General features: G+C 44.1%; 1 protein-coding gene across 1 annotated transcript in view; it reads left to right on the top strand.

Moving 5' to 3' along the window:
* Positions 1 to 18731, top strand: part of LOC308334235 (matrix metalloproteinase-19-like) — a 34744-nt gene extending 16013 nt beyond the window's left edge. The window contains exons 4-9 of the mRNA XM_080790873.1: positions 7951 to 8163; positions 10100 to 10345; positions 10787 to 10906; positions 11676 to 11840; positions 15790 to 15917; positions 16366 to 18731. Coding sequence (XP_080646999.1) covers positions 7951 to 8163; positions 10100 to 10345; positions 10787 to 10906; positions 11676 to 11840; positions 15790 to 15917; positions 16366 to 16599 — 1106 coding nt within the window. The 3' untranslated portion in view covers positions 16600 to 18731. The remainder of the gene's footprint in view (positions 1 to 7950; positions 8164 to 10099; positions 10346 to 10786; positions 10907 to 11675; positions 11841 to 15789; positions 15918 to 16365) is intronic.
* The last annotated feature ends 5925 nt before the right edge of the window (positions 18732 to 24656 follow it).

The raw sequence follows: 24656 nt of genomic DNA, 5'->3' as shown, positions 1-24656 counted from the left end.
CCAGGTCCTGTGCATCGCACCAGAGTCACAGCACCAGACACTTCATTCAGGAGTGGTGGGCAATGGTTCCGCAGGGCAATGGTGCTGCGGCTCCGCTTGCTGAACCGTTTGACGGTCGACAATAAAACGTTGAATCACATATGCGTGCTTCTCCTCATGCCAAACGAGTAACGTGTTTTTGACCTCTGACCCTTTTTGTTTTGTGAAAATTCTTCTTTTACCCATAATACATGTATGCAGCGTCATATACAGTACTTAAACTTTACAGTGTGGTAGAGGGTCATGCCAAATAGCACTGAAACCAGTCTTTTTTTAAATGAAACCTTTGAACAGGCATAACTCATGCCTTGTTTGGGCAAAAGTCATGGCACTTTTTTCCAAATGTTCCTTGACTCATGTGGAACACATCTGTCACTTAGACCAGTAAGCTCCGGCTGTCCCTAGACATTCCACCATTTGAGCAGTTATACCTGATTTTCTGCCTGGATCTTTGAGAGATTTGCGTGAAACATCTGAAATCCCAGTTGAAGAGAAGTTTGTACGTGAAAACATGAACAGCAAACACACTGTAATAATGGATAATGCATGCCAAAACCAGGATTACACATCATTGTTATCAAAAACACTGAATGATTTTGCTGTGTACAATGAAACAACTGATTGTGTCCGGATAGCTCAGTAAACCATTTGGCTTTGTTTACAATTTGTATTGTTGACCTATTTCTAAAATATTAGTGCAACTTTCGTTAATTTTTTACGAAATCACACAGAACTATGTTCTCTATCGTGTTCGAGACTGGCTCTCCACTACATATTTTCAATATGTACGGGAACTGACCCCACAGGGCAGTGTTCATGGATATCTCTTTAAGACACATCTTCTATGGTGGCCCTGCCCAGATTCCAATCAGCGGGCTATTTAAGCCCCATCTGTGCAGTGCCACTTCGATCTTTTGATTTCCACGAGAGCAGACGTTACGTAGGCTATCTCAGCAGTTTGGAAACGCATCAATAAAAAAACTATATTAGAACAGCTGCGTGGCACAGTCCACTTACCTAGGTAAGAAGAGAGCCGGTCGTCGCGACTCCTCTCAGGGCGCCGCGTAGCTCCATCAAAAAAACAGCAACAGCAACAAGCTGAGTGCCGAATCTGTCTTGCGGAGGAAGCCTCAGTTTGTCCGTGCGACCGCTCCTTGGTGAAACCTGCTCGTTGGGGGAAACCTTGGAGACGGCGTTCGGTCCGTGCGTCCAACCCTTGGTGAAACCTGCTCGTTGGGGGAAACCTTGGGTCGGCGTTCGGTGTGGCCAAAGGGTCCAAGCGTGAAGCCAACCACGTTGGTGGAGCCTTGGTTCCCTGGCTGCAGAAGCGCTGTGAGACCCCGAGCGAAACCGACCTCGTCGGCAAACCTCCCGGTTGACCATCGCGGCTGTATAGTAGACAGTGTATACGGCCAGTTCACACGGCAGAGAGGAAAAAACAATAACAAACTCCCGACTTCCGCGTTGACGTCATCACGTCGGCGTTGGGAGGGGGCTCGAGTGAACACACTCTGTCACCCTCACTCGTCGTGTAGGCTGGTTGCCAGGTTGTCTATGATATAAGCGGGTTTATACACACTTATAGATATATAGGCAGATAGTATACTGTGATACATATCTATATACCCATCTACTAAACTGAATAGCTATACATTCATGTATTTATATATATAGATAAATTAAATATATATAATTTAAATATATGCAGTTATAATACATGTCTATATACTTAAGTTGCTGAATAATCAAATAAGTAGATAGATAGATATCTATATATGTATATGAACAATTTGAACATATATATATATATCTATATATAAATTATAACACATAGCTATACATATTGAGGTACATAGGGGTACAAGATGTATACATATATGTATATATAGGTACACATATAATAAATAATATATAGGTATACATATGAATATATCTATATAGAGACAAGAGGAGATGGAAATAGCAGGGGTTTCTCAGGCTGCATGTGGAGCTCACACGCCCACAGAGGATGGCCATGACCAGTGTGTGCCCTGCGGGGGCCCTGGTATGAGGACCTCCTGTATGAATGGTCTCTTCCTTCCAGCTGAAGCTGGAGGGGCCATGCCTGTGTTAGAGGCAAAAGACCAGTCGTTTCCACTGACAGACCCATAAAAATGTATTTTTTATGTGAACGGGTATATGCTATTTGTATACAGCTGTGACTCTGTCTCCAAGACAATGTTTTCTCAAGAGAGACAAATAAAGACTACCTTGAACCTTGTCCCAGGTTGGCAGAGCTGGGCGAGCTAAGCTCAGGCTATAGCTCCACCTCTTTCCTGCCCTGCCTGGTATGGACAGGTCTGTAAAGAAGGATTTAGTGAAAGTTTTCGGCGAGACTACTTACGAGTGTCAGCAGCCTATTAATGCACTACAGTGTGCAGTTAGGGAGCGAGCGTTGACTCGCCCTCTCGGGTTAGCTGTTGTCTCGTTTGTAGGTGAGACTAACACAATTCCTTGGGGTCAGACGGCCATTAGAGCACACTATACAGGGTATGGTTTACTGAATGGATCCCCATTAGCTGATGCCAAAGCGACAGCTAATCTCCCTGGGGTCCATACGAAATAGACATACAAAGAGTACATGAATACGTATTGTGGGTGTTGCGCCAGCTTACACCCCGGTGATGTAGTTCGGTATTGTGGATCTGGGTTCAGTGACACAAACAGAACGTGCTGGGTCAGTCGAAGGTTTCCCTTTATGTTGGGCAGTCATCATAGCGCACTATACTGTCGTATTTCTGGCGGGGTGTCAGCTCACGCGACAGTGGTGTAGTTCTGTCACAGACAGGACATGCTGTGTCTGTCCGACGTTTGGTAACATAGACATGACATGCTGGGTCTGCCAGGAAGTATGCCTGAATCTCAGCCATTATCACACTATAGGGCGTATTGCTGACGAGGTCAGCTCATGCGTCCGTGGTGTAGTTTCACGGTGGAGCCGGGCTCAGTGACACAGCAGAGCGTGCTGTGGCTGTCGGGCAGAGCACACGATACAGTGTACAGTGTGTCACGGCGAGCCGTTTATGCACCTAGGTGTGACTCTGCGGGGTAGAATCCGGTTACCGGTCTGAAACCACAGAGAAAGCTCTTCTCATCCAGAGAAGTCACGAAGTCATGGCTATCTAGGCGCAGCTAGCCAACAACAACAGCAACAAGACTGAGTGCCGAATCTGCCTCGCGGAGGAAGCCTCAGTCTTGTCCGTGCGTCCGCTCCCTGGTGAAACCTGCTCGTCGGGGGAAACCTTGAGACGGCGTTCGGTCCGTGCGTCCGCTCCCTGGTGAAACCTGCTCGTCGGGGGAAACCTTGAGACGGCGCTCGGTGCGGCCAAAGGGTCCCAAGTGCGAAGCCGACCTCGTTGGTGGAGCCTGGGTTCCCTGGCTGCAGAAGCGCTGTGAGACCCCGAGCGAAACCGACCTCGTCGGTGAACCTCCTGGTTGATCATCGCGGCTGTAAACCGTTGCGGCGGGTAGCGGGGTAGAACCCAGAGGAGCTGACCTAGTCGGCGTACTCTGAGGCCATCTACGGTCGCTGATCGTTGCCGCCGCGGTCCGGCCAGACCACACGGCAGAGAGCGTAAACAAACAATTCCAGGGCCAACCGGCGGGGTATGGCTAGAGGTGCTCAGCACACCGAGCCCACTCCTCAGTCCTGACAGTTCAGGATACCCAGCCCCCACATGCTGTCTCTCGAGACAGTGGCGGTCAATTCAGGTGGACCCCTGAGTAGGTTCCACCATGTCATGGGTTGTAGCTCTCTCGAGGTCGTCCTCAGACGAGCCCTCCATTGTCGTTTCCGGTGATCCTGGATCTCCATCTGGCCAGTTTGTTGGTACTTTGCGCTCCTGCGTCGTTCTTGAGTACATCCACGGATGTTGGCGTGGGACGTCCTCGTGACCGGTGCCCGTTTGTTGGATCCCACAGCACTAGTTTGCTGGCTGGCATCTCTTGGCAGTGAGCCAGCTGGTGCCTCCGCCCCTTAGGGCTGAGGGAGACCACGGTGTACCGGGTGCTCGCACATTAGGTCGGCAGCCCCCCCACGGGAGGTGGTACTGTCTGCCTTGCGGCATGAGCCAATTAAGCGTGGACACTTGGGTGGCTTCTCGCAGGACAGCATTTTTGTTGTTAGCAGTGTCAGCCACAAGAATGTCCCTATCAGTGCATGAAGGAGGCTGCCGCTTCCTACATGGCAATGGTTAGGTGGTGCTGGCACCAATCCCTGCACTCTATACCATACGGCCTGATCAGAGAGTGCTCGGGTAGACCATGGTCGAAGGGTGGACTGTCCCACCGGATCACAGGGGTGATCCAACAGGGACAAGCAGGCAGGAGTGCCAGGGTCGCCTGGAAGGCGGGCACACTCTGCCCATGGGACAACAGCCCCCTGGTTGCTGTAGAATGGTGTATCTCTGACAGAGATCTACACAGCAGTGACATGGGCGACTCTGTCTACATTCACCTTGTCCTACCGATGGAACGTGGTGGCATCCGCTCCCCCTGTGGGAGTCGCTCCTGCGTGCTACTCAGCGGTAGGGTCACCAGCACCTTGACCGGTCAGGTCGGCCGGGCATCTGACGGGCTGGCTTGAGCAGCCCTTCACCCCGGTGGTCACTGGCCTAGCATCATGCTGGGCCAGCTGAGCCTAGGTGGCGTCTTGCGCCTAGGCCACGAGTATTACTTACTTGGTATGAATACTGAAGTTTTGGAGCGTTTTGGCAAGCGCCTGTGACTCATGGCGCTCACCACTTATAGGCTCGGACGGAATTCAGGTTAAACTGCCTCGGGCTGCCGCAGGGGCAGCTGGTCTGCTTATTTCCTCGCGGTGTGTCTTAGAGAGTTCCCGTACATATTGAAAATATGTAGTGGAGAGCCAGTCTCGAACACGATAGAGAACGGAGGGTTACACTCTCTGTAACCCAGGTTCTCTGAGTGGAGAGACTGGCTCTCCACAAAAGAGCCGCTCCGAAATGCGTGTCAATCAAGAATTAATCGAAGTGGCACTGCACAGATGGGGCTTAAATAGCCCGCTGATTGGAATCTGGGCAGGGCCACCATAGAAGATGTGTCTTAAAGAGATATCCATGAACACTGCCCTGTGGGGTCAGTTCCCGTACATATTGAAAATATGTAGTGGAGAGCCAGTCTCTCCACTCAGAGAACCTGGGTTACAGAGAGTGTAACCCTCCGTTTTTTGTGTCCATATAACTACGCCCAAAAAGTTGTTCCATGTGATAGAGGGGTCAAAGTTGAACGAAGCTTGCGCTAATATTTTAGAAATCGGTCAACAATACAAATGACGTTAGTTTGTGACAAAAGCACATTATTTATGTGGTTCTACTTTGTTGTTCTGTACATGTTATTTATTTAAGGAGAAATATTACATGTGAAATGAATGTGATGATAATATTTCCTATTCATGAGGAAAAGGTAACAGGTCTGACACATGGGTGATTGACACGCCACTGGTGTCGTCACCCAAGGTTACTTCAGGAGGAAGTGACACACGGGGAACAGGGGGAATAACAAACACGGTGTAGGCCTACACGGGGAATGAGGAGCGCCAGGTAGCAGTCAAGTTCAAGTATCAAGTTTGATCACGCTATCTGCAGCCCTAACTAGCAACAGGACCGTCGGGGAATTAAGTCATCGCTTAGTTGCTGCCGCCGACGGAGGGTCGGCATTTGGACTGGAAGCCGGTCGGTGGAGTTCGGCCAGTGGAGTGTGAACAACCTACCGACATACCGGTGAGATCGATCCAAGGGCCTTTTCTGTTGGGATTTATTAACTTTAAGGAGTACCCCATTTGTTTTTGTTTGGTCGTTCAGAGCGGAGGAGCTCTCTTCTGTGGATATAAGGACTGCTAAAGACTATCGCGGGCGGACCGTGTTCAATTAAAGAAGAGGACGAGCGCAGACTTTATTATTTATTTATTTAACACTTAGTGGAGTTAGTGCGGTCGCGCGCACTTGACTTGGGGCATGGATTGATTGTTTTGTTTGTGTAAACGTTATGTGAAAGCATTTTTTGTTGATTTCGGTCTGTCTGCCTGTTTAGTCTTTTATGCTATAGGGATAGCGACAGGGATAGACGCACTGTGTCAAGTGTTTGGTTTTCTGTTACACCGTTGGTTTGATGATACACGTATGCAGCATCTCTATATAAATAAGTGAACTATATCCCTACGAATCCGTTGTTTATTTTCCTTAGTAATAATTTGCCTTAAGACACAAGGGGCGATTGTTACAAGTTTTGTGAATTAATTTACTTTTACTACGTGGCCCCTGTGCCCCCCACAAAATGACCGGAACTACTTAATATTCACCAAAACCAGAGCAGAACTCCCACCACGGGACTAGGGCAATCAATAAATACAGTTGTAACCACTACATTAATTTACAAACATCATGGTTTTGTTTACAAAAAGTGTGTGATTTGTTTACAAACATTGTGATATTTGTTTACAGACATCGTGTGATTTGTTTGCAGACATTGTATGATTTATTTACAAACATGTTGAGTTTGTTTACAAACCTTTATCGTTTACATACAAACTGGGTTTGTTTACAAACATCATGGGATTTGTTTACAAGCACTGTGAGATGTGTTTACCTACGTTGTAAATTTGTTTACAAACATTGTGGCTTTGTTTACAGACATTTTGGATGTGTTTACAATCATTTTAGATTTGCTTACAAACATTGTGGATTTGTTTACACACATTATATTTTGTTTACATAAATGTGTTTGTTTACACCATTTTGTGTTTGTTTACAAACATTTCAGATCTGTTTACAAACGTTAATTAGTTTACAGATATTTTGCATTTGTTTACAGATATGTTGTGTTTGTTTATAAACATTGTGGATTTGTTTATGAACATTTTGTGTTTGTTTACAGACATGGCAGGCTGAGTGAGAGTGAAAAAAACATTACCCAAGTGAAATATGTAATATACAAGGAACAAGGGAATGGTTATTGAACCATTGAGCAAGGCAGGTTCATTACTTGATAGATTTTTGTTGATTATGATATTGTTTATGGGATTGAATTATCAATAATTATCAAGAATGCACTCAATCACACAATAAAAAAGAATGAAAAAATACAGTATTTTCATGTCAACAAACACTATGGAAAAAAAGGAAAAACATTGGCAGTGAATGACACCTCCATTCTATGGGAATTTACCTCCCCTCGTGGTCTCCTAATAGATGTATTTTTTTTCTCTCCATTGTAGTCGTTATGCCAATTGATCCCTCTCTTTGTGTTGTCACTCAGCTGTTGTATCACTGTTGACTCACCTGCCAGTGACGAGCCTCCACCGGGAGGAGGTAGAGCCTTCTTCCTACTCCTCCCGCCCAACAATCCATTGATGGTGTCACTCAGGACATTCCACATTTGGGTTGCAGTGTAGTAGAATGATAATTATCGCATGTTTGTTCTAAATTTGGCCTCGTACTGTGTTACCAAATCATGGCCGCTCCCTCTAGTGTTGTGGCTGTCGCTCACTTTGGAGAAGTAGTTATACAAATGAGGGAGGACACTTCCCCTTTGACTATCTTAAATACCAATCCCATATTTACAGTCTATTACGCAAAGTATACATTTAATGCAATTGAAAATAAAAAAGGGCTAATCCAGGCTGATAAAAAAAAGACTAGGGATCTAATTATGTATATTATGCATTTCTTTTTAGGTTTTGTTTGTTTGTTAGGTTCTTCACATTCTTATGTCTTGTTAATATGCAATAAAATGTAATAGGCATCAATGAGCTACAAGCTTCTGCCGATCAGGTTAAGAGAACAAATATTCTTGTAATGTAAAAACTATGTGTTCATTCATTCGTTTGATTAACCCTGTGTTCCACCCTTAAAGGTCGTTGGCGCAAGAGGAGCCTGACCTATCGGATCTACAACTACACGACGGACATGAAGAAGGTGGCGGTCAAGATGGCCGTCCGCTCCGCCTTCAAGTACTGGAGTGACGTGACTCCTCTGAGCTTCAGGGAGGTGGAGTACGGACGGGCAGACATCAGGATGGCCTTCCACAGGAACGACGCCTCCTGCTCTGTGCCGTTCGATGGCAGGGGTGAGTGAGTGCAACTTAGGTCACATTCTCACCTAATACCCGGTAGACTCAATGCGTATGGGCCGAGAATTTGGGATTCTTGCATATTTAATTTGCTGCGGTTTGCCTTCACACTGTCATTCGCAGCAATTGGAAACGCAGCAGGGGGGACCTTTAACATTGTGTTCCATTCATAAACTAGCCTATACACAGTGAAATCTATGGTGATAAAATTACACTCATAACGTGCATCGTGCCGTCTGGGACCCCCTCTCTCTCTCTTTCTCTCTACGCACACAGCCGCCACACACTGTTCTTTAGGGCATGGAGGCACAGCGCTGAGCGCACTGATATAACTCCCCAGTCCCCACACAGTGACAGCAGTAGCACTCCATGTTTACGGCACGCACAGACAGAATATGCTGTAGGCTATAATAGGCTACACTGCAGTGTTTTTATGTGTTTTCTTAAGCAATTGATTAATGTACACGTCCTCATTTTGATCAGGGCTTCAGTCTCCTCATTCGACCACGTCTATCCACGGTAACGGGACATCTTTGCGCTGCGTAAAATATGCCTTCTCCGTCTCCAACTGTGTTCAGCTCCTCACCCGCCACATTGTTCGCTTCATTTCCTTTATTTACTGCGGATTGCATTCACACCTGCACCGAATCGTAATCAAGTGCGATTGGAAGCGAAGCGAATCCCCCGTTTTTGCTCGGAGTAAAATGCGGTTCTTTAAAACGCATTAGGATTCGAATGAGCCTTCACACCTGCCAAACGAAGTGCACTTTCTGAAAATGCAGCAGGATTCGTTTTAATCGCAGCAAAGCTCTCTGGTGGGAATGTGACCTGAGATAGCATTTTATGTAGATATATCACTATATAGTATACAGTATAAGCATAGCTAATTACATGTAGATATTCCACTGTTAGGTTCTTAGTTTATGTATGGTTCATGATAACTATTTGTATGTATGTATATATTTCCATGTTTTCTGGATTCATTTAATTAATTTTAGGACGGGAACGCCTCTTTGTGTTTCAAGCATTATGTTATACTTAGCTATTTTTTTAAATCGTGAAAATGTGTGCAAATCTTTGAATATATATGTTATTTCAGAGCAAACATTGTTAACTCAAATCTTTGCTTCTGGGGGTGTCCCTGGAACTACATATTTTCAGATGGGGGTCTGCAGCCAAATACAGATAATGAATGGGGGTCCTTGGCATGAAAAAGGTTGAGCTCCACTGACATAGAAACATAGGATTTTCAGACTTATTTCTTTTTAGGATCGGCCTCAGGTCAGGGTTAAGAGTGCCTGCTAAATGCCTAAATTGAAAAATTGTGAGTGAGTGGTGATTCTGTCTCGTTTGACGGCAGGGGTGAGCAAGTGTGTGGTGCTCTGTCCCGACCAAGGGTCAGTGAGTGAGTGAGTGAGTGATTTGCTCCTCCGGAATAGTGTTGATTATGACAGCAAATTCAGATTTAGTTTAGTCATAGTCGTGATTGGTCAGTCACGAGAGTCGGTACACTCCAGAGACTCCAGTGTTGTTTTGGCAGCAAATTTCTATTTTAGTTTAGTCATAGTCTTTGGAATAAATCTTAGTTGACTTAGTCGACTAAAATGTATTTTGGCAGGCCTTGATGCCGTCGTAATGACTGTTTTTACACCGATCTACAAGCTCACGCTGCGACGTGTTGTGAGCTTGTAAGATCTGCTATTTTCAGTATGCAACCAAGTGTAAAATGACTTATACTGGATCTTTTGTCCACTTCCTAACATTTTAGTCCCGTTTTTATTTGTTGACGAAATTGTCAGTATATTATACTTAGTTTTAGTCATCATAGCTTAGTTTTCATTTAGTTTTCATTTAGTTTTCGTCAGTGAAAAAAAACACTGCTTTGGTCATCAGATGATTGGCTTAGGAATGTGACCTGCACCCGTTGCTACAGGTCACGTCCTGGCCCACGCAGACCCTCCAGAATCGGGGGCGGTCCACTTCGACGACGATGAGTTCTGGACAGAGGGGACGTCCTACGGCAGCAACCTGCGCATCATCGCCGCCCACGAGATAGGCCACGCCCTGGGCTTAGGCCACTCCCAGTTCAGGAAGGCCCTGATGGCGCCCATCTACACCGGTTACCACGGCAACTTCAGACTCCACCCGGACGATGTGAGAGGCATCCAGGCCATATATGGTGTGTGTGAAAACAAATTAAAAAAATTACATTCCGTGGTACAAACACACAAAGCTGTGCATGGGAGGGAAAAAGTGGGTTCCCGCGGTCATGAAGTTCCTGGAAAACTGTTTTCCAGGCCTGGAAATGGAATGGAATTATTCAAATGTTTGAATATACATTGTTTTGGGCTATTGATTTTATTCATTATTCATCGAGCCTTGACCTCGCCCAATTATACTGTCACTGTCTCTTATCTCCGTGTTTTAACTTCTTTAGTTTTTTCGTATATTAACGTGCTACTTGATCACACTACTACAGCATCACACAAAAGCATCAAAAATAGCAGATCCACAAGCTCGATTTGAGCTAGTGGATCTGCCAATTTTCATCATTTTAATCCTGAAAGGTAACAGTTTTGGGACCTATGAGACGATTTGCTCTTCTCTTTGTATTGTCCAGGTAAACGTGCGGCCAGCCCTACAGTAAACACCCTGCCAGCTCCAACAGGAAGTGGTGCTGATGCTGAGAGGAACACCATCCCAGACCCCTGCAGTGCCAGACTGGACGCAGTGATGCTGGGTAAGGTGATGACGCGCACACGTCACATACAGACCATGGCGTTGTATATAAACCAGAGGGTAGACAGCCCCTGGGCCCTCCCTCACTATCAATTTCACTGGAAGTTGCTCAGTGGCATTTTGAAGCACGTACCCGGAAGAAGGAGAAGGCTCTCTATACTGGTGTCTCGCCTGAACGCGCCTGAATTGACCCATGAACGAGTGCCCTGTGTTAAATGAACCGCCTGCAGTGCCAGCTTTGGCCAGTAGGGTAGCGCAGCCACTCTGGGGGCCTTAGTTTACAAAAAAAGTATCCGATCTGCAAGCTTGATACACGGCGCAAAGTGATGTGTTTTGTGCTGGTAATTTAGCTTTTAATTTGGAGTAACAGGTTTGGACAGACATCTGTTTTTACTATAGTGACACCCCCCCCCCCCCCCCCCCCCCATCTCTAAACCCCTGTGACTGTTTGACCTGGCTGTCACCCTCATCACTAAATATGAATAAATCAATTGGAGTAGTCAGCTGTAGGGTGGGGCTAAGGAACTGTCATATGGGGACATTGTATGTAATGTGTTTTCATTTTATTTATTATTATTATTGTTGTATTTGCTTTGTATTTATGGACAGGATGTTTCTTTGAAGATTTTATTTGGTTTTTGTGCTGCCATGGGAGTGTGGGGGGAAGAATATATGTGCATAATTGTATATGTATAATATATGTAATTTATTGTAATAATTAATTGTAATAATATGAATAAATCCCTGTGGCTGTACGTGTGGCCGGTCAGGTCCGTGGAAGAAGACGTTTGCGTTCAGCGGGGACTACGTGTGGACCGTCTCTGAACTGGGCTCCAACACACCCATCAGGATGGACACGCTGTGGAAAGGCCTGCCTGGACAACTCAATGCTGCCGTGTACAGCCAGAGAACTAACAAGACATACTTCTTTAAAGGTTAGTAAACGTGTGTACTCCCAGAGGACTAACAAAACATACTTATTTAAAGGTTAGTACACCAGAGGACTAACAAGACTTACATCTGAAAATTTCTAAATGTGAATTTAAGCACATGCTACTTGTCTGATTTTACTTCAGATACTGTATGCTAGTGTTAAAGGTTAGTACTAAACTATGTTTATTCCTTCTTTAAAGGTTAGTACTATACTATGTCTACTCCCAGAGCAGGGTTTCTCAAAGTGGGTGCCGTGACAAGTCCAGGGGTGACTCAGAAGAATACTTTGATAACATTTGGAATTCATCAATATTACTTCAGTTGAACTACTCTCTAAACTTTGTGGAATGGACCAGAGTTAAACTGTACTGCACTTGGTGTGAGCTTTTTCGGCCTACAGTAACACCAAGGGTGCCTTTTCTTTACTATTTTAAAATAGTTAAACTATAGCCAATCTACATAGACACGTTGTGAGCTTGTACATTCAACAATGCATTATAATAATTTTCCTTTTTTTCACACATGACAATACAGTACAGATACAAATATACAAAAAGAACAACAATGAACCTTACAAGACAATCACCCATAAAAAAACCAAACAAAAAGAAACAACAACAGCACTACTCCTCTTCAGCTTTGTTATGCACCTTTGTCTAGGGTGAAGGAATACAACATAATATGAGAGGAGACAGGGTTGAAAAATAAGTTTAGTTTATTGTTGTAGCTCTTTTTTTCGTTAGCAGTGACAAAGTTTACCTTTCCTTGTTCTTTCGTTCACAACTGTATAGTATTGGCTTCAAGGTGCAGGTTCTATTCTAAGGACAACGGCTCTAACTAGAAATCAAAAGTTTGCCCCTAACTAAAGGCCCTAACAGAGAGTTAAACAAAAATACAATTCTAAATCCCTAACTAACCTAACTAACCAAAAGTGCAATAAATCAGAGAAAAGAAAATACCTGGCACCCCTACATGGTGGAGTAGGAACCGGGCTTCATATTAGCAAATAATAGTTTACAGACTTATAGGAATAACAATTATGAACTGAGGCTTTTAAGTTAAATGACTACACAGGGCTGAAGGCTTTAACTGGGCAATATAAACAAAACAAAATATATAAGGCATCACTTACGGCAGAATGAACAGAAAAACTAATAAAGAACAAAACTGAACACATGGCAGGCAAATGAGCGGAGGACTAGAGGGATCGAGTCTCTGCTGCAGATATGCTGTTGTCCCCTGGTGAAGTCCAAGTTCAACTGAGCTTTTATAGAGCGACAGGAAGAGTGACCAGCCAACAGGAAACTGGTGTTGTCGGGGAGAACCAATAAGGAAGAGAGGGGCAGGTCCAATCAGGGACCTGTCACTCACAGCCATGTCTGTATTCATTCACTTGAGTACTGTAGCCAACACTCTCATATTTTCAGCAACTCATTCATAAACAGAGAACAGAAGAAACACAACTTGTCACATGCCATAAAACATAATACATTTCCAACTTATAATTATTATCCTAATTTAATAGTCACCATAAATAATTATTATACTTCACAAATATCAAATAACCACAAGGGCTGTGGTCCGTAACAAGCTTATTCCATTAAATGTGACAAATTATTGATCTTAATTTATCGTATAAAACCGCCCCACGCCTCCTGAAACTTGTTTGTCCTTAAGAATGTATGTAATCTTACAATGGTTCAGGGAATTGTCTTTATTTTTATCTGCAGATCAGCTATTTGAACTATTTATTTAGTAATAAAATGGCAAATAAGTTTAAAAGAAAAAGGATTTACACATTTAACTATACCGTTATTACATGGCTTCGTTGAATGCTTGATTCTGATTGGTCAATCGCAGAATTCAGCGGTGTGTTATTTCTGGATAATGACCGCTCCGCTCTATAACAGACCGCTGCCTAAAACCCTCGGAGAACCTGCTGCGCCCTGCTTGATTTACTGCTGTTTCCAACATGACAAACACACAAACAATGTCATTTACAACTAAACATTGCTCTCAAAATTATTTTGAGTGGTGCAACCACTCCTACAACCAGTAATGTCCGTGTACCTGTGCCTATGAGCACGAGTATGTTACTTTTCATACCAGTAGGGGGCGCCAGAAACAGAGAGAGGGGTAGTGCTGTGTCTCTAATGAGAGAGAGAGAGAGAGAGAGAGAGGGGGGGGGGGGGAATTGCACCACTCAGTTCACACGTGTGTGATTTTTTGAAAACATTTCAGCGAGAAATAGACGAAGCAGTACCCGGAAATGGATTCTATTTGATCTACTCACTTCCTTGTTTTTTGACAGTGCTGCAGCTCGGCAGACGGCCAGCACGATACTTATGGAATACTTTCATTATACCGCAAGCAAGGACATATCTTGTTTTGTTGTGTTTTCGGTCAATTTATTAATTTATGTATTAGTCAGCTATGTAATAAGCTGCATAATGTCTGCCTTCAGTGTGATTAACAGTCGCGTCGGTGGTTAAACCCCGGTGAATTGGCTCCCGACATGGACCTAGGCAGACATTATCCCTTACTTAACTTGACAAAAAGGTGCTATAAAGTAACAGTGTAATTCAGGCGGTGCCATCAGTGTATGAAAAGGTTATTTACAGGAGACAAAGATGTTTCAGAACTTCTTCTAACAGGTTTTGTTTCCCCTGCCACTGTGCGATTAGTAGCCGAGGACATATCGTCAATATGACAGATGAACTGAATCATGACAGATGAAATTAATTTCACCATCTTTTGCACTGAATCACAAATAGATGCACTGAAGTATATGATTGCATCCTTTGCACTGTTTTTAGGTAGACTATGAAGTACTTATTTATTCTAGGACAGGGGTGCATGGGCAACTTTGGCGATGGAGAGGGCCACTATATTTCCACACTGACTGCAGAGGGCAACATTGCATATAATTAGTGTTGTAGCAAAAATAGCCGATCTACAAAAACACGTCACACTGGGCAAGATTTGAGCTTGTAGATTGGATATTATAGCTATATTTGAATTGAAATCCTGAATTTATTTTTAATTGCAATCCTGAAAAGTATTTTTTTTATTTAATTTCAAATACCTTTCAAATAATGTGCATTGGACATAAAAAGACTAACATTTTAATACTACTCATTAAGCTACTAATTATAGCGGGTCATGTTTGCATGATTGGAATTGTAACAGCTGAAATCAATAATATATTCGTATTCTAATATTAACCTGAGGGCCACATTAAGTCACGGTGGGGGCTGCATTTGGCCGCCAGTTGCCCATGGGTGTTCTAGGATTGTATGTTATCTTATCTGAATTCTCTTTTTTTTATTATCTTTTTTTAATGCTGATTTTGGGAGCTAGCTGCGCTCCAAATGTCCTATGCAATGTGCAATGTTAAAGTAAAGTCTATTCTAGTCTTGTGATTAGGCAGTATTGCTCCCATTGCCATTCCAGTAAGTTGTGCTCATTGTTATTGCTGGAAAACTTGTGGAATCGCGCATTTCCCGTGTGTTGGTTGGTCGGGCACCAACCAACGGAGGTGCACCGTTAGTTGGAGGAGAGGAGCAAGCATGGAGGAGAGGAGCAGTGACTTGGCCAATCACTGCTGACCCGCCAACTGGAGAGTGTAGTGGTTGAGGGTTGAAACACTAAGAAGGTTGGAGACCACCTGATGACCTCTCTTCCAGGCCAAGGCATCCATTCAAAATGGGTTATATTCACATATGTATTTACAAACGTATGGTGACCTGTCGTCCATAGGTCAATATTAAGGCCTCATCAAACCCTGTACACTCAAGACATGCTCCTTATATGGCCAGTACAGAATTCATTCCATATCTGCTAAAGCACCACACTTGTCCAGCAGTCTGCCGGGCAATGAGGCGGATGACGTTAATCTGCTCTTCTCGCCCTTAGGCGTCTTACTGGTTATGTGTATGTTTGTTGTCACAGGGGACAAGGTGTGGAGGTACACCAGGTTCTTTCTGGACTATGGATACCCCAAGCAGGTCAAACGAATCCCCCCCAGCATCGATGCAGCCCTATACCTGAACAAAAACAAGAAGCTGGTCTTCATTAAGGTACGTAGCATTGATGCAGCCATGTTACAATGGTGCATAATGCCTGCACTGATGGTGCATTAGTTTGAATAGTTGATGAAATGCAAAGCAGCAACAGAGTACAGTCAATACACTTGGTCCAAAAAACAAGTCCTTGAAGTCTTGTTTCCATTTAGGCCCTATGAAGTCATCTCTGCATGTATCTCGTCTCCTGTGTGTGTGTGTGTGTGTGTGTGTCAGGAAGAGAGGCCTGGCATTCTAGTGCTGTATGTGGGTGGATTTCGGGCCCATGGGGGTCAGCTACACTACGGAGAGCGATTTGACACTGGGCAGCTGTGCAGGATTGGACTGGGAACTTTGTGTGCTCTGGTGGTTTAAAAATTGTTTGTGTGTGTGTGTGTGTGTGTGTGTGTGTGTGTGTGTGTGTGTGTGTGTGTGTGTGTGTGTGTGTGTGTGTGTGTGTGCGCAGGGCCCGGACCACTGGCAGTGGGACGAGCTTCAGTACAACAGCCTGGGTATGTACCCCAGACCTCTGTCCAAGCTGTTCACGGGAGGGCTCCCGTCACACCCCGACGCTGCCTTCACCTGGACCAACGGCAGGGTGTACCTCTTCAAGGGGGACCAGTACTGGAGGGTCAACGAGCAGCTGAGCGTGGACCGAGGATACCCACTCAGCAAGAGGGAGCGTTGGATGCGCTGCTAGTCGTCCAGTGGTTCTCAAACTCTTTAACCCATTTAGGCCTGACGTTGACATTTAAAAAATGTCTTCTAAATCCTGACAGTTTTCTGAAATACCTATGTTTCTATATCAGTGGTGCTCAATATTTCATGTCAAGCATATTTTTCATGTAATTTTTGTCAGCATTCTAGTTTTTGCCACAGACATACAAAATGAGTGCACAATTATATTACCAGAAAACACATTAATAGATAACCCTATTTGGTTCCATTTGAATTAAAGGAGAATTCCATGCTAGAAGGCTTTCTTACCTTTATTTGTAGTTGTTACGACCAAAGAGGTCCAGGTGTTATTTTGTGCAAAAGCGCAATTGAATTAGGGGGGATAGTCAATAATGCACTTTTGCACAAAATAACACCTGGACCTCTTTGGTAGGGACGTAACAACTACAGATAAAGGTAAGAAAACCTTCTAGCATGGAATTCTCCTTTAAGGGGGTCTTTGCAAATAAAACATTTGAGAATCACTAGTAGCCTCCTAATGTCCCATAGTGTCATAATAAATAATTGTCATACTGATTCGGAAGAAAACCTGGAGACTTGACATTCAGTAATGGTGTGTAAAAAGAAAATCTAAAGTTTCCCACAGACAGTGAAATAGTGACAAACGCTCCAGTGAAACAGTGACGTGACTGCAGTGAAATAGTGACAAACGCTGATAGATTGCAGTGAAATTGTGACAAACATTCATAGACTGCAGTGCAATCCGCAAACGTCCGGTTCAGGGCTTTGGCACTGTTCGTGAGGTATCATTTTTTTTCTGGTTCCTCACAAGAGAGGGAAGAGAGAGGTTTTCAATTAGAAAAATATTCAGGTTGTATGAGGATCAGACATTTAGATGTTAGGTTTAGGGATTGGAATTTAATTATTTCATACAGAAGGATGGTCTTCTGCATGCTTTCTCTGTCGCACCTCCAACGGTACCATGGCGGACTGCATGGCAGGGGCGTCCTCTTCCCTGAGCCAAGCCTAAGGGCCGATTCATACTCCTATTTTAGAGCCGAATAAAAGTCGGTTCGGCGCTGTAGAGCCTACAATGTGACGTCATTTGAGGTTCGGGGGGGGCGGGTACCTAATCCTGACCGCAAACCAAAATGTTTATCGTGATTTATGCGTAGTTGCCTGTGGAAAAGTAGCCGACCTACAAGCTCACAACGTGTTGCAGTGCAATGCACTGGGAACTTGTAGATCTGCAACTTTTCGGCTCTATAGGCTCACAGTTAAATGTTGATGTCCTCACAAGTATAGAAATACAAACCTGTGTGTGTGCGCGTGCGTGCGCGCAAGGAAGAGGGCGCCTCTGCCATGACACTATGGGACATAGTGATTCTCAAATGTTTTATTTGCAAAGACCCCCTGAAAGGAGAATTCCATGCTAGAAGGTTTTCTTACCTTTATTTGTAGTTGTTACGTCCCCACCAAAGAAGGTCCAGGTGTTATTTTGTGCAAAAGTGCATTATTGGCTATCCCCCCTAATATAAGCCCTCAATGGCGGTTGGGTTTTGTGCTAATTCGCTTCTTTCCATCAAAATAAGTAGTAAAGTGTGCCGCTTGGGATACTATTTACATTATGAAGAGAGGATATATTAAAAAAAAAAAAATTGAGCGATGGAAATAAGCGCGTGCGTGTGTGTGTGGTTTTTGTATTGTCTCAGGGAGACATCGACAGAGTCTTTTTTGTTTTGTGCGTAGTCACCAGTCCATATTTCCTCATAAACGATCATATATTGAGGGAGGTTAGCAAAAACAATTGGACACGGCTGTCTAAAGCGCCACAGTTGTTCCACACACCATAGATTTCATTTTGAAAGGGAGGGGGGGGGGGCACGTCCAAATCAGTAGCTTAATGCCAGTTATCGACAGTTATATGTCTATATGCCTATATTATATGTATATAGGATATGGCAAAATTTCATTGTGCTTTAAAGGACAGCTTTAGTTTTTTTCAACCAAGGTTCATGTTTTAGGTTGCTATTAGAGAAAGTAAAAGAAGATTTTTTTTCTTTGGTTTTAGGGATTTTAGCTGTTTTTGACGGGGCGGGGGCATTCGAGCATGGGGATAAATATGTATTTTTTACAACATTTTATAGCGATTTTTTTTTTATTATTTACTATAGTCCTAATAGACCCAAAGAATTACATCTGGCCACAAAAGATCACGGGATCTACTGAATAATAATAATAATAATAATAATAATAATAATAATACATTTTATTTATATGGCGCCTTTCAGGTCACCTAACAAAACAGAAAAGAAATACAATACTAGAAACAAAATTTCAAGAAATTTTACTGGGTGCCTGAAGCTTGCCAAGTCTGTGCAGCATTTGAGCCACGGACCACCATTTGATGACATTTAGCCTCAAGAAGGGTCCATTTGGTTACATGTGAGCCAGGTCTCCCCATTGACTTTCAATGGGGTATTTTGTCTTAGTTTATTGCGCATTACGTTGCCACCAACATTCTAATGCTAACATGCTAACATGCTATCATGCTAACATTTTAATGCTAACATGTTAATGCTAACATGTTAATGCTAACATGCTAACATGCTAATATGCTAACATGCTAATGCTAACATGCTAATGCTAAGATGTCTGAGCTGTAAGGGTCCATTTGGTTTCGTTCAGGGGGGGCGGACCGGTTCCGGCGAGCCGCCCTGCTTCTGAAACGGTCGAGAAATGACAGAGTTACGTGTTTCCCCGATTTTCTCCATTGACTTTCAATGAGTGTGTGTGCACATGTGTGCATGTGCGTTCGTGTGTGCGCGGGTGTGAGAGGTGGTCAACTTGGTTTAAGTGCATGGAGCAAGTTTCAAGACTGTAGCATGTTGCAAACAAAAGTTATAGCTGTGTAAAGGCCAGCCAATAGGAATACAGAGGGGCGGGGCTTAAGCAATTAAGCCATTACAGCTTGTTCCTATTGATGGTCTACGTCCATGTACCAAATGTTGAGGCTGTAGCATGTTGTAAACAATAGTTAGAGCTGTGTAAAGGCCAGCCAATAGGAAGACAGAGGGGCGGGGCTTAAGCAATTAAACATTTACAGCGTGCTCCTATTGGTGGTCCAAGTCCATGGAGCAAGGTTTGAGGCTGTAGCATGTTGTAAACAAAAGTTAGAGCTGTGTAAAGGCCAGCCAATAGGAAGACAGAGGGGCGGGGCTTAAGCAATTAAACATTTACAGCGTGCTCCTATTGGTGGTCCAAGTCCATGGAGTAAGTTTCAAGACTGTAGCATGTTGCAAACAAAAGTTATAGCTGTGTAAAGGCCAGCCAATAGGAAGACAGAGGGGCGGGGCTTAAGCAATTAAGTCATTACAGCTTGTTCCTCTTGATGGTATACGTCCATGTACCAAAGTTTGAGGCTGTAGCATGTTGTAAACAAAAGTTAGAGCTGTGTAAAGGCCAGCCAATAGGAAGACAGAGGGGCAGGGCTTAAGCAATTAAGCCATTACAGCTTGTTCCTCTTGATGGCCTACGTACATGTACCAAAGTTTGAGGCTGTAGCATGTTGTAAACAAAAGTTAGAGCTGTGTAAAGGCCAGCCAATAGGAAGACAGAGGGGCGGGGCTTAAGCAATTAAGCCATTACAGCTTGTTCCTCTTGATGGCCTACGTCCATGTACCAAAGTTTGAGGCTGTAGCATGTTGTAAACAAAAGTTAGAGCTGTGTAAAGGCCAGCCAATAGGAAGACAGAGGGGCGGGGCTTAAGCAATTAAACATTTACAGCGTGCTCCTATTGGTGGTCCAAGTCCATGGAGCAAGGTTTGAGGCTGTAGCATGTTGTAAACAAAAGTTAGAGCTGTGTAAAGGCCAGCCAATAGGAAGACAGAGGGGCGGGGCTTAAGCAATTAAACATTTACAGCGTGCTCCTATTGGTGGTCCAAGTCCATGGAGTAAGTTTCAAGACTGTAGCATGTTGCAAACAAAAGTTATAGCTGTGTAAAGGCCAGCCAATAGGAAGACAGAGGGGCGGGGCTTAAGCAATTAAGTCATTACAGCTTGTTCCTCTTGATGGTCTACGTCCATGTACCAAAGTTTGAGGCTGTAGCATGTTGTAAACAAAAGTTAGAGCTGTGTAAAGGCCAGCCAATAGGAAGACAGAGGGGCAGGGCTTAAGCAATTAAGCCATTACAGCTTGTTCCTCTTGATGGCCTACGTCCATGTACCAAAGTTTGAGGCTGTAGCATGTTGTAAACAAAAGTTAGAGCTGTGTAAAGGCCAGCCAATAGGAAGACAGAGGGGCGGGGCTTAAGCAATTAAGCCATTACAGCTTGTTCCTCTTGATGGCCTACGTCCATGTACCAAAGTTTGAGGCTGTAGCATGTTGTAAACAAAAGTTAGAGCTGTGTAAAGGCCAGCCAATAGGAAGACAGAGGGGCGGGGCTTAAGCAATTAAACATTTACAGCGTGCTCCTATTGGTGGTCCAAGTCCATGGAGCAAGGTTTGAGGCTGTAGCATGTTGTAAACAAAAGTTAGAGCTGTGTAAAGGCCAGCCAATAGGAAGACAGAGGGGCGGGGCTTAAGCAATTAAACATTTACAGCGTGCTCCTATTGGTGGTCCAAGTCCATGGAGTAAGTTTCAAGACTGTAGCATGTTGCAAACAAAAGTTATAGCTGTGTAAAGGCCAGCCAATAGGAAGACAGAGGGGCGGGGCTTAAGCAATTAAGTCATTACAGCTTGTTCCTCTTGATGGTCTACGTCCATGTACCAAAGTTTGAGGCTGTAGCATGTTGTAAACAAAAGTTAGAGCTGTGTAAAGGCCAGCCAATAGGAAGACAGAGGGGCAGGGCTTAAGCAATTAAGCCATTACAGCTTGTTCCTCTTGATGGCCTACGTCCATGTACCAAAGTTTGAGGCTGTAGCATGTTGTAAACAAAAGTTAGAGCTGTGTAAAGGCCAGCCAATAGGAAGACAGAGGGGCGGGGCTTAAGCAATTAAACATTTACAGCGTGCTCCTATTGGTGGTCCAAGTCCATGGAGCAAGTTTCAAGACTGTAGCATGTTGCAAACAAAAGTTATAGCTGTGTTAAGGCCAGCCAATAGGAAGAGAGGGTTTGTGTGTGTGTGTGTGTGTGTGTGTGTGTGTGTGTGTGTGTGTGTGTGTGTGTGTGTGTGTGTGTGTGTGTGTGTGTGTCCATTTGGTTTCTCTCAGGGGGGCGGCCCGGTTCCGAAGAAATGACAGAGTTACGTGTTTCCCCAATTTTCTTCATTGACTTTCAATGTGTGTGTGTGTGCGTGCACATGTGTGCATGTGCGTGCGTGTGCGTTTGTGTGCGCGCGTGTGTGAAGGGTGAATCATTAACAATGTATCAATTTCAGCTGGGCTAGTCTATGCAAATGCCACCACTATTGAAAGTTAACCCATTCTGAACGGGAACTCCTTTTTTTTGTTATGCTGAATTTGTTCAGATATACGGTCCGAACAAATTGCTCTAGCGCAAAAAGTAAAAGTTGAATGCGATTTTTGTTTTCGCCGTGAGTGACCCGAGACATTGAGGTACGCCGTGTGCGATCGTGGTATTGGTACGATAAAAAACGTGGTTATAAGAGCGAGTTAAGAAATTGTGTTTGTGATGAAAAAATTGCTGACTCATTCAGGCAGTTAACATGGCGTTTCATGACACATTATGATGGTACACCTGTCGCTTTCAGGGCTGTAGTTCACGTACCATATGAATCTGGGCTGTGGTTGTGACATTGGGTGAAAGAGGACGAGTGTGGCTACAAAATTACCGAAACCCATGCGTGTAAAGTTAATATTTTGGCCGTGAGAACGATTTGTTAGGAGAATTTCGCTACAGTTTTCACATTGGCCTCTCACTCTGACCCGCTCTCTCTCTGGGCGTGCGACACTCTAAGTCGAGATTTTTGCTCAGACCACACACACTTTGAACTGCGATAGCGGGCAAACCGTGCAACGTATTCGAATTCCGTCTCAACCAGGACAAAGTCGATGGCCTCCTGTGCTGTTTGACGTTAAACGTTTAAATCGTGTGTCTACGTAACAGTGTGCAAGAGCAATGTGGCTCCAAAGTAACGTGTCGTTTTCTGTTTTTACCCGCGTTTCCCCATTGACTTTGCATGGGGCATTTTTCGCGTCGTTTATTGCGAATTACGTCGGCACGGTAACTCGAATCGGAAAGAAAAGCACAAGCACACCATTCCCGGCCGAGCCGCACGTTTCGATGTATATATTGTGGGGCTTTGGTAAACCGTGCGGCCGGCCATAGACGTCAAAGTTTCGTGTCTTGAATACGATTATTAAGTATTGGTTGCGGATTTCAACCTGTGTTTCTGCCATTGCATGGCAGGCACCCAGAATAATAAAGCAATGTGTCAAACTGACATACACACAGTGTGGCTTCCCCCCAGTAGGCTACCTTCACATTCAGTAGATCCCGTGATCTTTTGTGGCCAGATGTAATTGCGTGGGGTCTATTAGGACTATAGTAAATATTGAAAAAAGAAACCGCTATAAAAGTTTGTCAAAAAATACATATTTAGCCCCATGCTCGAATGCCCCCGCCCCCTGTCAAAACAGCTAAAATCACTAAAACGAAAGAAAGCAGCAAATGAAAAAAAGTAACACTCCTCATGAACATGAACCTTGGTTGAAAAAAACTAAAGTTGTCCTTTAAGTACCATGTGACATGTAAAACTAGGGGGTTTTCATGATTCTGAATCAATTGCAAGCATTGGTTCTACACGAAAAACAATCCTTGGGCTAAAAACAGCCATAACCGTCACCAGACTCACCACACATGTGATGAGGTCATCACATTTGGGCAAGTCACTATGGCAGAATTTAGCCCAAGCAAGGAGTGTTTTGGTGCAAAACTAATGCTTGGAATGGATTCAGAATCAGAAGCATGTGACATGTCAAACTAGGGTTTGACATGTCACATGCTACTTAAAGCCTAATGACATTTTGAAAAGGTTGCCTTAGGTCAGTGTTTCCCAACCTGTGTGTCGCGGAGCTTTGGTGCTCCGGTTGAAGTGTTCCGCCTAATTTTACCTAAAGTAACACTATCCCTCCCCCGAAAGCAATATTCCTATTGTTGCGTCGTTGTTGTCACACGTCTAACCATTAGACGTGCGATAACAACAACACAGAACAATAGACTATAACGACCCTCGGCCATTGAAATGTTAATGCTTAGATGCATCCGCAGAGCGCATATGCACGTAGACAGCAGACACATACTGTACATGTCCCGACCCAAACACCTCCAAAGAAGCGCAGTGATGCCTGATTTATTCTTCGTCGTACACGTGTTATGCTTGCATGCTGAAAAGGGTGTGTAGAGAGGCGATTGAAAGTTATCAATAAAAACATGCGGTAAACGTAAAAATCCCGTTCCCGCACCGGACCACTGGGAATCGAACCACGTAAATCTCCCTCTCTCGCATTCAGACGGTTAAATTAACTCATAAGATGGTGAGTTACCTAATTGCTTCGCTGTGGTTTGTACTCATAAAACTCTTCTAGAATCACACTTTTCCTCTCTCTGTTCTGTGCTCTTCTCATGTGCTGTGCACTGCTGTTTGGCTTTTTTTCTGTCTCTAACCTCAACAGCTGAACTGACTCAGTTCAATTGGGCTTGATTAGTGCAGCACTGCAGGTAGAAGGTAATCACTGCTTCAACAGGTTGCTGTGTGGCTGGAACAGGATATCAGCCAGGCCTAAACTGACTGCTGATTGGTGTAACCACATGTCACTCTGTCTCTGATATTTAGTGATTTTTAGATAGCTTAACAAATCTCTGCACCACTCAGTGGTTAGGTTTTAGACAGGGTCACTAAACATAGTAACTTTAAATTTAGTTCTTAGGCAAAAGCACACATATAAGGCAACTGTAGCTTGTCTCTATAATGTTAGGGTTATACTGTAATCCACTAAATCTGTTACACCAGCCCCTCTGGCGCATTTGATGACGAGATAAAGTGTACAGTAAATCAGTGTTGTTTTCGTCAGGACTGACGATAATGTAAATGACGACGTCAACGCCCCTTTTTC

Source organism: Protomyctophum bolini (genome assembly GCF_963924005.1).
Source record: "Protomyctophum bolini genome assembly, chromosome: 19".
NCBI classification, from domain to species: domain Eukaryota; kingdom Metazoa; phylum Chordata; class Actinopteri; order Myctophiformes; family Myctophidae; genus Protomyctophum; species Protomyctophum bolini.
Note: the sequence above shows the minus strand (reverse complement) of the source record. Positions and strands in the feature narration are given on the sequence as shown.